The 13,950-nt window shown below is 40.1% G+C and overlaps 1 protein-coding gene and 1 long non-coding RNA gene across 5 annotated transcripts; both read right to left on the bottom strand.

The window, feature by feature from the left end:
- Positions 1–173: 173 nt before the first annotated feature.
- On the bottom strand, positions 174–9,248 carry zgc:123258 (uncharacterized protein LOC641502 homolog). Of its 4 annotated transcripts, XM_047042424.1 has the most exons (17): positions 9,033–9,248; positions 8,427–8,537; positions 8,094–8,276; positions 7,811–7,900; positions 7,561–7,694; positions 5,294–5,448; positions 5,098–5,194; positions 4,679–4,780; positions 3,886–3,967; positions 3,716–3,790; positions 3,541–3,597; positions 3,324–3,371; positions 2,667–2,766; positions 2,495–2,575; positions 2,158–2,318; positions 1,523–1,556; positions 174–702 (listed from the first exon to the last, which is right to left on the bottom strand). In XM_047042424.1, the coding sequence occupies exons 1-17, from the start codon at positions 9,084–9,086 to the stop codon at positions 662–664; spliced, it is 1,605 nt and encodes a 534-aa protein (XP_046898380.1). In that variant the 5' UTR covers positions 9,087–9,248; the 3' UTR covers positions 174–661. The 4 variants fall into 4 exon arrangements, with proteins under 4 accessions (XP_046898380.1, XP_046898381.1, XP_046898382.1 ...); XM_047042425.1 differs by lacking the exon at positions 1,523–1,556; XM_047042426.1 differs by lacking the exon at positions 3,324–3,371.
- Positions 9,249–9,576: 328 nt separating this feature from the next.
- Positions 9,577–12,300, bottom strand: LOC124481743. The gene is made up of 5 exons (XR_006957686.1): positions 12,226–12,300; positions 10,842–11,079; positions 10,631–10,732; positions 10,416–10,494; positions 9,577–10,221 (listed from the first exon to the last, which is right to left on the bottom strand). It is a non-coding gene; the product is annotated as an uncharacterized LOC124481743 (long non-coding RNA).
- Between the last annotated feature and the right edge of the window lie 1,650 nt (positions 12,301–13,950).

Raw genomic sequence — 13,950 nt, 5'->3', positions numbered from 1 at the left:
CTTTAGTTCAAATAATGTCATTTGCCAACTTAAAAATTGGATTTCCATGGTAGCCTACATCTTACACGAAATGTCTTCCTATTAATATGGATTTTGCTTTTACGGATTTGGTGTCAATAGGGAGCTAAGACATGTTATGGTAATATCAGCTTTCAAATAGACAAATACACACGCTCAGCTGAAAGTTTTAATGTAAGGCAAAAAAAGGCAATCAAGTAGATCATTGTGTTCAAAATCAAGTGCCAAAAAAACGGCATAACAAGTTATCAAAAGCATATCTTTCATTCGTATTTTTCTGATTTCAACGCCCTAACCCCAAATAACTGTCAAGATTAGAACTAAAGTGCTATTTATCTAGGTTGTACCCATCACCAAGGTAATATAAAAGCATTATTGTGTCCTCAAAGTTTCAACCATACAGAGAGTAAACGTTTTAACATTTTATTTTCCAAGTAAAAGCAAGCCTTCCAAACCAAGTATCTGGATTAGGATCAACCGACAACCAAGCATTCCCACTTATCTCCCCCATTATATTCACACACTGATGTATAAATGTTTTCTGATCCATTCATTAATATTTCCCTTACATTGATGTCAGCCGATACTCAATTTCAATGACAAAAATAACTCCAGTGGTTGGTTTCTTGTTTATCAGCTGCAGTCAACATTTCCGTTCTCCTGTGGAATAGTCAGTTGCTCCCTCTAGAAGACAAAAAAATGAGAAAATGATACATCAGTTCGACAATCGTAGATGGATTTAAAGCACACGAATTGCACAAATGAACAAGCGTGTCATATTTGCTGCAACAGCCTGACTAAACTATAGCAAAGACCCAGTATGTGAAGAGCCCAATGCGATCTTCCACACACACCGCCAACAAGCAAATGCATGCAAATGCTAAACTAACATCTTGCACAGCAACCCCTCTGTCTGATGAGGGAAAAGAAAATCCCATTAAAAGGGGTTATCATCGGGTTTACTCTGGGTTAGGAGAGATGGATGACTGGTGAAAAAAACTGCGCAACACACAATACTGGAAGCAGACAACGATGAATGGCCAAGCTGACAAACACTGACTGCGGAAAGAAACAAAAGAGGTTCATGGAGAACACTGAGTAACACTTCTAAACAAGGTCAGGACATGAACATGTCAAGTTCTGAGCTTAGCTGTGCAAAGCAATTGGAATCGGAGAGAAAGGATCAGTGGTTCGTCTCGCAAAGAAACATTTAAAGACCTCTTATGACATCTAGTGGTCAATTGAGACATTATTAATAGGGTTTGTCAGAAGGACCCTGCTGAATTTTTCTAAAAGTAATTTGGTTAGGGTTGAGATGTACTTTTAAGATGAAAGTTAGACATTTATTGAAGGTCACAAATGCTACACTGTTAATGCAAGAAAATGATCAACTGAAAGCTGTGTCAAAGGAAAACATAATTCTGCAGAGGACAGATGACATGATGAGAGGTGCAGGGACGTGTGGAGGTGGCTAGTCATGTCAGGCTCAGGAGAAAGAGCACACCTGTCAGTAAAGGCTCCCTGGAAGAGTCCAACACCTGATGGAGATAAAGTCATGTCACCATTTCATCACACTGTGTTGTCTTCACATGCTACACCCCCCCCATCCCCCCCCAAAAAAACAACAACAACAAGGCTTTAACTAAGGCTTACGCCTAGTCACTTTTGTAGAACGTTCTTTCCAATTGATAGGGGCTTTCTAATTGAAGTGACTGAATGCTCCGACAGACTTCAAGGACATATTGTTTATTGTCCGTGGCTGCTGTCGAGGGCCATGCAGAGAGTGAGTTCTATCACACAAGTGTTCACAGGTGTTCCTGACACAGCACAGACAGACGGGATGACATAGCTTCTCAAATGTAGGTTCCTTTCATGACATCTTTCCTTGGAATTCCGAATGCATATGCATGCACCCTATCCTTCAGGTGTCAATCAGTGAATATAAGGTCAATAAGGAAATATGGTGAATTCAAGTAAACTAACAGCGACTACTCAGAGACAGACACTTTTACACATAATTTAAAAAAAAAATGCAGAAAACCACACCAAAGCTAATAATGAAAACGTATGAAAATCATTTTCTCTACTGACTGAAAATGTATTTTAGCACATCTCTGACCCTGTCCCCAGCCCCTTTACCTCGTAAGTGGTCCCAGACCAGAAATGTCGGAACTCTCCCCTCCGCCATGCCAGTAGGGCAGAGGACGCCAGGGTGAAAGGCACCAGGTACAGCAGAGCGGGCTGGCCCATCTTGGTCGTCAGCATCACTGCAAATGTCACCACCATGCCACACAGGTAGGCTTCAAGGGGTGAGGGTGGGAGAGGGGGGAAAAAGATGATAGAGGGAGAGGGACGGGAAAAAAAACGGGAGAGAAACCAAATCAGGAGATTATAATTCAGACTATGAAATACCAAAAGGCCTATGTTTCGTAGTGTGGCTACTTCAGCAATAATATCTAAGGCTGCTATCTCTTACCGACACAGCAGGAGACAAAGTAGATCTTCTTAGGGCTATTGGTCCACACATCAAACCTGCTGCAATAGGCCACCAGTAGACCTGCCGGACCAAAGGGCACAAAGAACATTTGAGCACTGTGGATACAAAATCCCTTTACCCATGATGAGGTAAATATGAGGTTTTATCTGACCTGGAACAATGATGTCTCCGTAGCCCAGGATAGAGAACTGCATCCCACACATGTTCTGAGCCCAGGACGAGATCCGTGGCACGCGCATGACCACTGGAAGCTGAGGATGGTTGAGGAAACAGTGAACAAACGGTAAACCTACAAGAGTCATTGATCAAGGATGTCTTAAAATATAATCTAGACAAAAAAGAGCTAAATTAAGCCATGGACATTGTTATTCCCAAGAGACACAGTACACACAAGGCCGACTGATTAAAATCCAATTTAGATCTTACCATAAAAATAGATGTCAATCAAATAATTAAAATGAGTAATTACAGTAGCATTTGATTAAATACATGAATGCTAGCCTTGTGACTGGTGGTGTGTGAAATAAGTTTAGCTTCCTTATGCTAGTCATGTGAGCGCCCCTACGGGTAATTCCCTTACTCTCTTAAATGGCTTCCTCTCCTTAATTCTACATCTCTACCTCTGAATACTGAGTGTATTAAATATGGAGCCATACAGAAATACTGTATATATATATATATATAATGTACATTAGCAGTCGTTAATATACAGGAAATGACATAGTTTCGTTGGCTCTGTCCCTATGTCCCTCCCCCCACCTAACCCCAAAGTGAAGCCCAATATGGAGGGTGGGCAGATGGATCTTACTTTCTCAGAGGAAGTGTTGGGATCAGCAGGGACCTCGACAATGTTACTCTGTGTCAATAACAGACCCACGCCCCCCCCACCACACATACACACAGTCAGTAAGAAATCAACAGCAATGCTCCACAGCAGTCAGATCAGCCTTATTGTTAATAGAGCAAGCACACCTCAGCATTAATGCATGCATGCAAACAGACAGACAGAATGACAAAGTGGTTACCTTCTCCCCAGCTGCGTCTGGGCCAAGGGCTACTTGCACCATGATGCTCTCTCCATTCTGTACCGGGGAAAACACTCATGCTTTGAACATCTACTTGAACACACTTTATTTTAAGCAACAAAGTACAGTACTTCAAAGTGTGAGGACTATGCAGTATGATTGGATTGTGACGTACCGGAGTGAAGAAAGGTGTGATGAAGACAAAGAACACATCATAGACCAGTAGGAGGCCCAGCAGAATCACACAGATCTGAGGAAAAGTACAATAACATTCCGGTGGGAGACATGTCTTTAGAAGGATTGTTTTTCTAACCAGGGACAGTCCAGGATCAGTGGTGACAGTACCTTGAAGTTTGACAAAGTAATGGTCTTCATGAAGTTCAAACAGAATACGATGCCCAGGAGATCTTGCAGGATCCAAATCCATCTGAAAGTCCACAAAAATATTCATAATCAGACTTGGAAACAGGTAAAATAAAAAAATAAAAAATTTATATTTGTAATGTCTATTCTGTCCATATTCCTTTAACTTCAACCCAAAACACAAGAGAAGCATAAATCAACATTTTACAAAATCCCTGCAAAGTAAAGCAAATATGAAGTTGAACACATAATACGCAGTATGTTATACCAATGTTGTTTTGACCCAAAGATGCAATGAACCTGTAATACAATATCAAGCAAGTTCTGCACCTGTGGGAGGAGAGGGAAGTGCAACAATAGGCAGAACAATAGTCACTAATATCCACTGTGCTTTGAAAATGGAAATATTTATATTTCAGCTGTCGGTAAAGTCCTGCTATATAAACTTTCTCTGTTTTAACTTTAGAAGTCTGGACCAATGATAATAGTTTGACTGTATGAATACACATACCCACTACAATTGTTCACAAAGTTTCGGCACTACATTTCATAAACCTAGACAAGTAGTCTATGACTAGTCTAGTAGCCTAGACATAGTCAATGAGGCGGTCAGTAATACAGAAGTGGTCTGAACTGACAGCAGTACCTGCCCCTGCTGATGACACCCATGTTTATGAAAGGCTCCAGACAGTTTTGCTCATGGCCACTTCCTGTTGTACCGCCCTAAACATTCCCCAGGACAAGACAGAAGTGTGTGTGTTTGTGCAGACAGTACCTGTCCTCATTCCTGTACACGCCCCAGACCACAGCTACAGTGATGCACACGGCTGCCAGGACCACAGACCTCAGAGACAGACTTTGACCCTTGACTGAGAAACTAGAGGAAAACAAAACACACACAAAGGGGAGTTCAAAGTTACAAGAGAGTGCCCGTGAAAGGGGTAGCAGACAAGAGAAGAAGAAGACGACCAGACGACCACAGAGAGGCCAGCTGAAGTCTGTTCCAGTGTAACTACCACAGAGACACACAAGTTAAAGGTCAAAACCCGAAACACAAGAACGGCGTGGGTGTGATTCACTTTTAAAAAGTATTACTCACTAGAAATTCCAGCCGTAGCAGAAGCAAGGGATGCAGACGTATGGAACAGAGGAAATACTGAGGTTTTGTGGTCGAGACGTCAGAGCAGAACATACCTCAGAGTGCCACATCCTATTCTGTCCATCACGGCATCAAGACAGCTGAACAGGGCGGTGGCAGAGGCCAGGCAGAATATGGCGATGATGAGGTACACTGGAAAACAAGCACGAGACAAACACGTCACAGCGACTCATCTGGATGGGGTTTTATGTGGAGCGCTTCAAAGAAAGCAGCATTTGGACCGGTACTCACCAAGCCACTTGTAGAAGAAGTACATGAGGACGAGCATCACACACATCAGTGCCACGAAAATGACCACTTTGACAGGAGAGTACAGACTCAGGTCTCCACTGTCAGCCTTGTCCTCATCTCCGCCACCGAGGGAAGGACCTCGACTCACTCGTTCTCTGTCGAGAACACAGGTCTTTTTCAGATTCCGACGCGTAAATATGCCTTTCACAGAAGTCATGCACTGATCCGGTGTTTCCCTACCGTTATATTATATATATATATATACAGTGCCCTCCAAAAGTATTGGAACAGTGAGGCGAATTCCTTTATTTTTGCTGTAGACTGAAAACATTTGGGCTTGACATCAAATAATGAACGTGAGACCAGAGATCAACGTTTCAGCTTTTATTTCCAGGTATTGACATCAGGATCTGATGCACAACTAAGAAAATATCACATTTTGTTTGAATCCACCCATTTGTCATGTGATCAAAAGTATTGGAACAGATATACTTATAACATATTTAAGTGAATAAGACTTAATATTTAGTTGCAAATCCTTTGCTTTCAATAACTGCAGCAAGTCTGTGACCCATTGACGTCACCAAACTTTTGCATTCTTCCTTTTTGATGCTTTCCCAGGCTTTCACTGCAGCCTCTTTCAGTTGTTGTTTGTTTTGTGGGGTTCCTCCCTTCAGTCTCCTCTTAAGCAGGTAAAATGCATGCTCTATAGGGTTTAAGTCTGGAGATTGACTTGGCCAGTCTAATACCTTCCATTTCTTGCCCCTGATGAACTCCTTTGTTGTTTTGGCAGTGTGTTTTGGGTCGTTATCTTGCTGCATGATGAAGGCTCTGCCAATCAGTTTGGTTGCATCTTTCCTTAAATTGGCAGACAAAATGTTTCTGTAGACTTCCGAGTTCATTTTGCTGCTGCCATCATGTGTTACATCCTCAATGAAGATTAATGAGCCCGTCCCAGAAGAAGCCATGCAAGCCCAAGCCATGACATTACCTCCACCGTGTTTCACAGATGAGCTTGTGTGTTTGGGATCATGAGCAGTTCCTTTCTTTCTCCAAACTTTAGCCTTTCCATCACTTTGGTAAAAGTTAATCTTTGTCTCATCAGTCCATAAAACTTTGTCCCAGAATTTTTGAGGTTCATCTCTGTACTTTTTGGCAAATTCCAGCCTGGCCTTCCTATTCTTCTTGCTAATGAGTGGTTTGCATCTTCTGGTGTAGCCCTTGTACTTTTGTTCATAAAGTCTTCTGCGAACAGTAGATAGTGATACCTTCACTCCTGCCATCTGGAGGTTGTTGCTGATCTCACTAACAGTTGTTTTAGGGTCTTTCTTTACAGCTCTCACAATGTTTCTGTCATCAACTGCTGATGTTTTCCTTGGTCTACCTGTTCGACGTCTGTTACTTAGTACACCAGTAGTTTTCTTCTTCTTCAGGACATTCCAAATGGTTGTACTGGCTATGGCCAATGTTTCTGCAATGGCTCTGATTGATTTTCCATCTTCTCTAAGACTCACAATTGCTTGTTTTTCACCCAAAGACAGCGCTCTGGTTTTCATGTTGTTTTCACCTCTGAATACAGTCTGCATAGCCAAAACCTATCTTACCCAATCTGAACCTGAGTGTAGACATTCAGTGGTATTTATTGATTGAATAATGTATGTAATAGGACACACCTGGGCAACAAAACACACCTGTCAGTCACATGTTCCAATACTTTTGCTCACGTGACAAATGGGTGGGTTCGAACAAAAAGGTGATATTTTCTAATTTGTGCATCAGATCCTGATGTAAATACCTGGAAATAAAAGCTGAAACGTTGATCTCTGGTTTCACATTCATCGTTTGATGTCAAGCCCAAATGTTTTCAGTCTACAGCAAAAATAAAGGAATTGGCCTCACTGTTCCAATACTTTTGGAGGGCACTGTATATAGGTAATATATAAGTCATTTAAGGTTACCTTTCCTATAAAACAGGTCTATAGCTTGCTCTTTTATTAAACAAACTAAATAGCCTTATGTTATAAATCCCCCCCCCCCCCCAAAGCTGTAACCCTAGGGGAAACACTGACTGATGACAACTGGAAATAAGTTGTTCAATTCTATTTACAAGGATGTGGGGGTGGGGTATGTTTATATTGTATGCTGTATTCTTTTTCATATCTAACTGGTTACTCAATATATACAAATTTGGCCTATACACACAAGACTGTGTCAAACAGGAAGAATGGTCATGTCATGTGGTCATGTGACTGGATGATGTGTTTCACCTCTCAGAAGCTCCACTCCAATAACCTCCCATGGCGACTGTGAAAACAGCAATTGCCAGCATCACTATGATACTGACATCCAATATGGCAGCCTGTGGGGCATACATCTTCACCTGCATCCTATCACCAAACACCTGAGGACACACAGGCATGATACACTCAGCGGACAGTGAAAAAACAACTGCAGCAATCAATAACCCTTGAAACATGCTGCATCTACATCAGGAACAGGTGGGATGGGGAAGCTGACCTTGTGTGCGTCCAGGAAGTCCCTGTATCTCATGAGCGCCACAGGAATATGGACCCTCTCATACTCAGAATCATTGGAACCTGGGGGATACTGAAATACAAGACAGTGGTCGTTGTGTTGGACAAAACTATTTGATGGGCCTATTCTAAACAAGGCAACACTGGGTACAAAAGTCAAATATTCAAACTGTTGAAACACAGCACATAGTAATGGTGAATAGAACAGTAGTTCTGTTCCAAAGACATGTTTATTATTGTAGTCTTGGTACCCATATATTTCCTACCATATTTTCAGTGCTGGCAATGAGCAGACCAGCAGCTCCTAAATCCTGGGCAATCAGAGCTTTCTGGGTGAAGACACACTCCCCTCTCATCACCACCAGCACCTTGCCCTTCATCTCTACTGGATTGAGCCCTGCGCCATTGCACAGCAGGCTGGATGTCAGATTCACCAGGGGGTACTGCATCTGATGGTGAATAAGATAGTAACAGTGTGCTCACCTCAGCACCAGACAATCATATATTTTATATAATCTTAAAGTTCATCCACCTCAACAAAGAGCTCGATCTTGACCCCAAACTGTGAAAGTTAAACGCCTTATAACAGGTGGACTTACAGCAGTGCTGAGATCCACTGACAAATTACTCCAGGTGGAATTGTAAACAAGGCAGTATTCTTTATCTGTAGATCCATCTGAAACGTGCAAAACTGCCTCCTGGCAGTGTATCTGGGGGAGAAATGATATATGATCAATAAAAGCTAAGTGTTCATACAACATGAAGTCACTAGTTAATCAAAAGTTTTTTTTCATCAGATTTGTTTTAACTGTTCAGTTATTTAGACACACTACTACAGATAATACATATGCTGTTGTTATCGTTGACGAACATTGACCTAACAACAGCTGACGGCTACACTAGGATATATTTTAGGTACTTACCCCAGCTGAGCAAGCAAGCGTCGCTTGCTAATGATCTTTACCGGAATAGCTAGCTAGAAAACAATAGCTAACATTCTAGAAACAACCTAAGAATAAACCCATAGACTAGCTGCATGGTCACACAATTCCTCTTAACGATGGGTGAATTAACTAAGTAGCAACTAGCTACTGGTGGGTTAGGATAGCTCGGCTACCTAGCTAGTAGCCTAACCTAATTACATCTTGCCTGTCATGACATGCAACGCTGGCTAACTGGTCGGCTACAGTAGTTTGTTTACTTACCTCCAGAGCCAAGAAAATGATGGAAAAAAGAGTGACCACAACAGTGTTGGCCATACTGGCAACGTCCGGTATTTATACAATTATGAATGTATCGTCAACCTCATATTTGCCACGCCACAAATGTAAAAATTCTGAGTTACGCTCGCCGACTCATTGTATCAAAGGGAAAGTATTTCTACCACGCTACTCTTTGTACTTCCTGTTACATTGTCTCATGACTCACTTTGGCCACACGTTGAACACATTAAATTCAGTTTGCACTGTAAAATAACACTAGGCTACTTAATTTAAATAAATAATTTAGATGACTAATTAAACTAAGTAATCCAACTAATCAAAAAGCTAATAATTACGATTTTGTCCACTTTAACCATGAATAGGTGTAGAGGAGTGTCAAATTAACCACATTCTCACAACACATATTTAAAAGTTCAAAGAATGAGAGATTTGAGGTGTTGAGCAACCAAATAAAACCAGAATTATCCACTACAGCAACACAGATCATATAAAGATAAACATTTATAAATATTAAAGAACAACTTAAAAACGTTCATTAAGTATTTTATTAAGATTCTAACAAGGAAAAAACGGTATAAAAATACATATTGAAATCAAAGCAAAGGTATGCTTCAGGAGTGTAAAAGAATCAATGGTCCAGTGTGCCCTACACGTTTCAAGTTCATTTAGAAAACAGCATTATTTACTTAAAAATAGTCTCCTGAATCAGAGTTGATTTTAGAACGAAACATAGAACATTGACTTGTTGCCTAAATACTTTAAATCATTTTATGAGCCTTTGAGATTTGGGTAAGAACCAGATATTTCTCTACTATGACTCATATCTTGAGATCTCCAGTGTGGCCCAGCCACACGGTCATGTTTCCACAAATCACATAATAAATACAGGCATCCACGAGGTCTAAAAAACAGCAAACACGCCTGAACATTTTTCATCATACGCACAAGCATTCAATGACTAAGAAATTGATCTACTAACCCATCCCAATCTACTCTTGCAGTGCAACAGCATGGCAGACAATGAATAGCAGTGCTTTAATAACAATTAAATTATATACAATTTCCTGGAAGAGCAGTGGTATCATACTTAGGTCCTGTGTCCGTTTCAGGTGAAACTGCATTATAAAACGCCTCTTCAAATTGACATCAGTAGTTGGATTTCCAAATTGTTCTGTGTGGGAAAGAGAACATATTGTGTTCAGTCTCATCATTACAATGTTCTTTTTAGCTGCGACTAGCAGCTCTATAGCTCGCTGTCGGTTGGTTGGTTTACATAAATTCCAAGGGTGTAGGTGGTTGTAGCTATTACAAATTTGCACTTGTTTATTTAGGTAATACCTATAAAATGTCAAAAGAAAATATTACCTTGTTATAATTGAGAGCCTTCAGAACCCCCATGTCCATAGCCACCCTTAGATTTCATCTGGGCCTGAACAGTATCCACCTTCAAACAGTTGCAGACACATCCAATCAAAATTATGAAATCTTAACAGGGGATTTTTTTATCTGTATGCATTTGTTATAAATCAAGTCAGTCAGTCTGCATATTCCTAAGAAAATTATTAAGAAATACCACATACCGATGACACTCCCAACCCCATCTCCCCTGAGCCTACATGTGTGGTGTGAACAAAGTTTGTCGGCTCCCCAATCATGGAGCGATCTATTCGTCGCCGTCTCTTCTGAAAGACAAAAAAATATATACAAATCACTGGGCTTTAGTGACTGCATACTGTCAGTAAACACGGATAAATGGACGCCATTTTTGTTTGTCTGAAAAGGGGCTCTTACTGGCTGTGGCTGCTCTGCGATGCAGCAGCTGAAACAGACCCAGAACTCAGTCATGCTGAGGCAGACGCAGAGGCCCCACGGCAGCTTCCTCCCTCAGCTCAGTCCTCTGTCTTCCTGTTCACCTCGTCAGGGATGCCACAAACATACGTCGGAAGACGATTACAGACATGCAGCTACCACAGATCTTGTTGTTACAAAACCTGGTGTGACTGTCATCCAGGGCTTGGACCACCAAAACCTGTGGACATATCAAGAGGTATTTGGATAACAATTCAACAAAGGCCTGTTGATGATTATAGGAATATTGTCAAATAATAAACTTTATTATTACAGGCTCAAGCCCCCCCCCCCCCCCCAAAAAAAAAGACTAAACAAAAACAAACAAACAATACATACAAACAATTAATTACACAGAAATATACAAGGAAAGAAGGGCTAAAAAAGGCACTCATGCCAGTGTTCCCAGATCTTAGATGTGCACTTGACAAAACTGCAAATATTGTTTTAACAGACCACATCAGTTCATGCCTATCAAGTCAACACTTCATACGTCTATAGTTGCCTTTGTGTGTTATATAACAGCTTCTGTGATCTAAATTAGTTCATTTTAAAACTGCTACTAATTAATAGGATGTCTGTAGGCGGTTCTCCTGTGAGAGATGTGGTAAAAGACATATGACTGACCTACTTAAAGAAGCAAACCACTTCTCACAAGCACCAAGACACTGCTCTCCAACCAACAGAAATAGACTTAATGCTGTATGAAGATTCGTTTCACCCTATTCTAGAAGAGCAAGTTGTGTCACAAGTATTTGTGACAAGGATAGCCACAAATGTACTCTTTGACATTATTTTTCTATCATAATAAGATAGTATTTAGTTTAACATGGGACAAATGATGTGATCAAAATGATGAATAACCCAACGAGGATTAATACTATTCATCTGAGATTAAGACATCAGGCGTGTATTCGGTCATTATAAGTATCATGTATGGTTGTTTAATGTTTACTATTTATTGTACAAGGCAGGGCTGAGCCAGGCGTTAAGAATTTACGGTTTTCTTATGAATCCATAACGTTACCATAACTTAAATTCCGATTCCGTCTAATCAAGTATAGAACACATATTTCTATTTGCATCATTGTAATCAGTAAATTCAAGGCCCCAGACGATGTCAGAAGCAGGAAGGAGGCAAGCTACTTGTGGTTTTACACTGACAGCTAGCTAGCTTGCAATATAGCCAACAACAACGATTAACAAACCAAACCATAAAATTACTTACAAAGAAAAGAAATATCGATGTTAAGTTGAAGTAAAATCGTTTTCTATTGTTTATATGTGAAACCCAGTCTACGAGTGTTTGATATCCTAAAAGACCTACCTGGTGGCTAATTTCCCCGAATCTGCAAGAGAAAGCACTTCCTGCTTTTTGGCGCAATGATTGCTGGGATATAGTGTACATACAGTATACATAAGCAGGGTGTGGGGTGTGGTAGTGGTCAGTAGGTCTAATTAGCAATACACTTAAGTAATGATGTTTATATTTATAACCATTACATAGAACAATTACATATAGATTTTGAATGGTTTAAAAGATAATGCTAACAATCTGTTTCTAATTTTGGGTTGAGTGCTCAATTTATCACTCGTGTTTCGGGCCCTGACCACCCATGGTTGTGATCACAAATATATTGGTAAAGCCTTCAGATGTCTGCAGATTCTAAACTGTCAACATGATGATCACCCCAAGGACTCCTCAGTGCTGGACTGGATTTTAATTGAGTCTACATGTGAATGATATTACATAATCCCTCATGACTAATCTGACAACGGATCTATATTCATTTTAAAACTACTTTTACTGAGTTGATCAAATGGATTCCCCTTTAGGAACCATTTCTATGCCACTTTCACTTTACTTGTAACGTCTTCACAGCTGCCAGCAGGTGGCAGACCAACAACCTAAATCAGCAGAGTGAAATTGAACAAAATGTACAATCCTTTGAATTTTAGTCTTAGATTTGTGCAATCTGGATTCAATGTCTTGTTCAAATCCAATTAATTCAATGTCTTGTTCAAATCCAATTAATCCAAAAACAACCTTTTCCGTAATAGTTATAGAACATTGTACATATACTGTATAAACATTAGAATAACCAACCGGCATTCATTCATTTACATAGTTTAAGTAATTTGAACATTTGAAATATCATTATTTTGTCATCCATACATTTGCAGTGGGTGATTGGTCGGCAGATACTCGCTTATTGTGTTTGCATGTATTGGTAGCAACAAACAGATGGCTAAATCGGAATAAATTCAATACAATTTTAAGTTAAACTGATACAAATCTGATCATTCAAAAAAGTATGAATACAAAGAACTGGAACATATGCCTTTCTGGTTTGGCAGTAGGCAAATAACTTGTCTAAGAGGGATATTTTAGACGGACACTGCATTCCAAACCTGTGCACAGCCCCAATATATCTAGCATTTTCATGTCACAATTATCACAGTGGTAAAACAAATGGCAACTGAATCAACTTCACATGTACTGGAAGCTTGACCAAGTACGGTTCTAATGATATACTGAATGTGTTCCCCTTTGACAACCAGCCATCAGCAATTCTCACCACCACTTACTGTATGCTGCATACGGTGGAGAGCATTGCATAGCATTGCACACCATTTACAAGTGAGAAATTTGCTGTCTGCTGTTTGCTGTCTGCTCTTGCCACCAAAGAGGCGTAGTCTACTTTGTTCTTAATGTCGTTAAGTTTATGTGAATACATGTTTTCTATAAACCATTTCATGTTCTGAGTGTAGAAAGTGTTCAACACCATATTTTACACGTTTCACGGAAGTAAAATTAATTTAAACATGATGATTATCATTTATAATCTGAAAACACAAGAAAAGCATCAAAGTGAAAATGACTGTGAGAGACAGGATTCAAATTTGTTTTAACGATGAGGTTAACACTCATGCATGGATTACATAGGATAAACCTTTGATGCACATGCATTCAAAAGCAATTTTAGGTTACAACCATAGCTTACAACACACGCAATTTGCATTGAGATTTATACATTATATTAAGAGTAAT

This window comes from Hypomesus transpacificus, chromosome 19 (assembly GCF_021917145.1).
Source record: "Hypomesus transpacificus isolate Combined female chromosome 19, fHypTra1, whole genome shotgun sequence".
NCBI lineage: Eukaryota > Metazoa > Chordata > Actinopteri > Osmeriformes > Osmeridae > Hypomesus > Hypomesus transpacificus.
The sequence above is the reverse complement of the archived record's forward strand: the minus strand, read 5'-3'. Positions and strand labels throughout refer to the sequence as shown.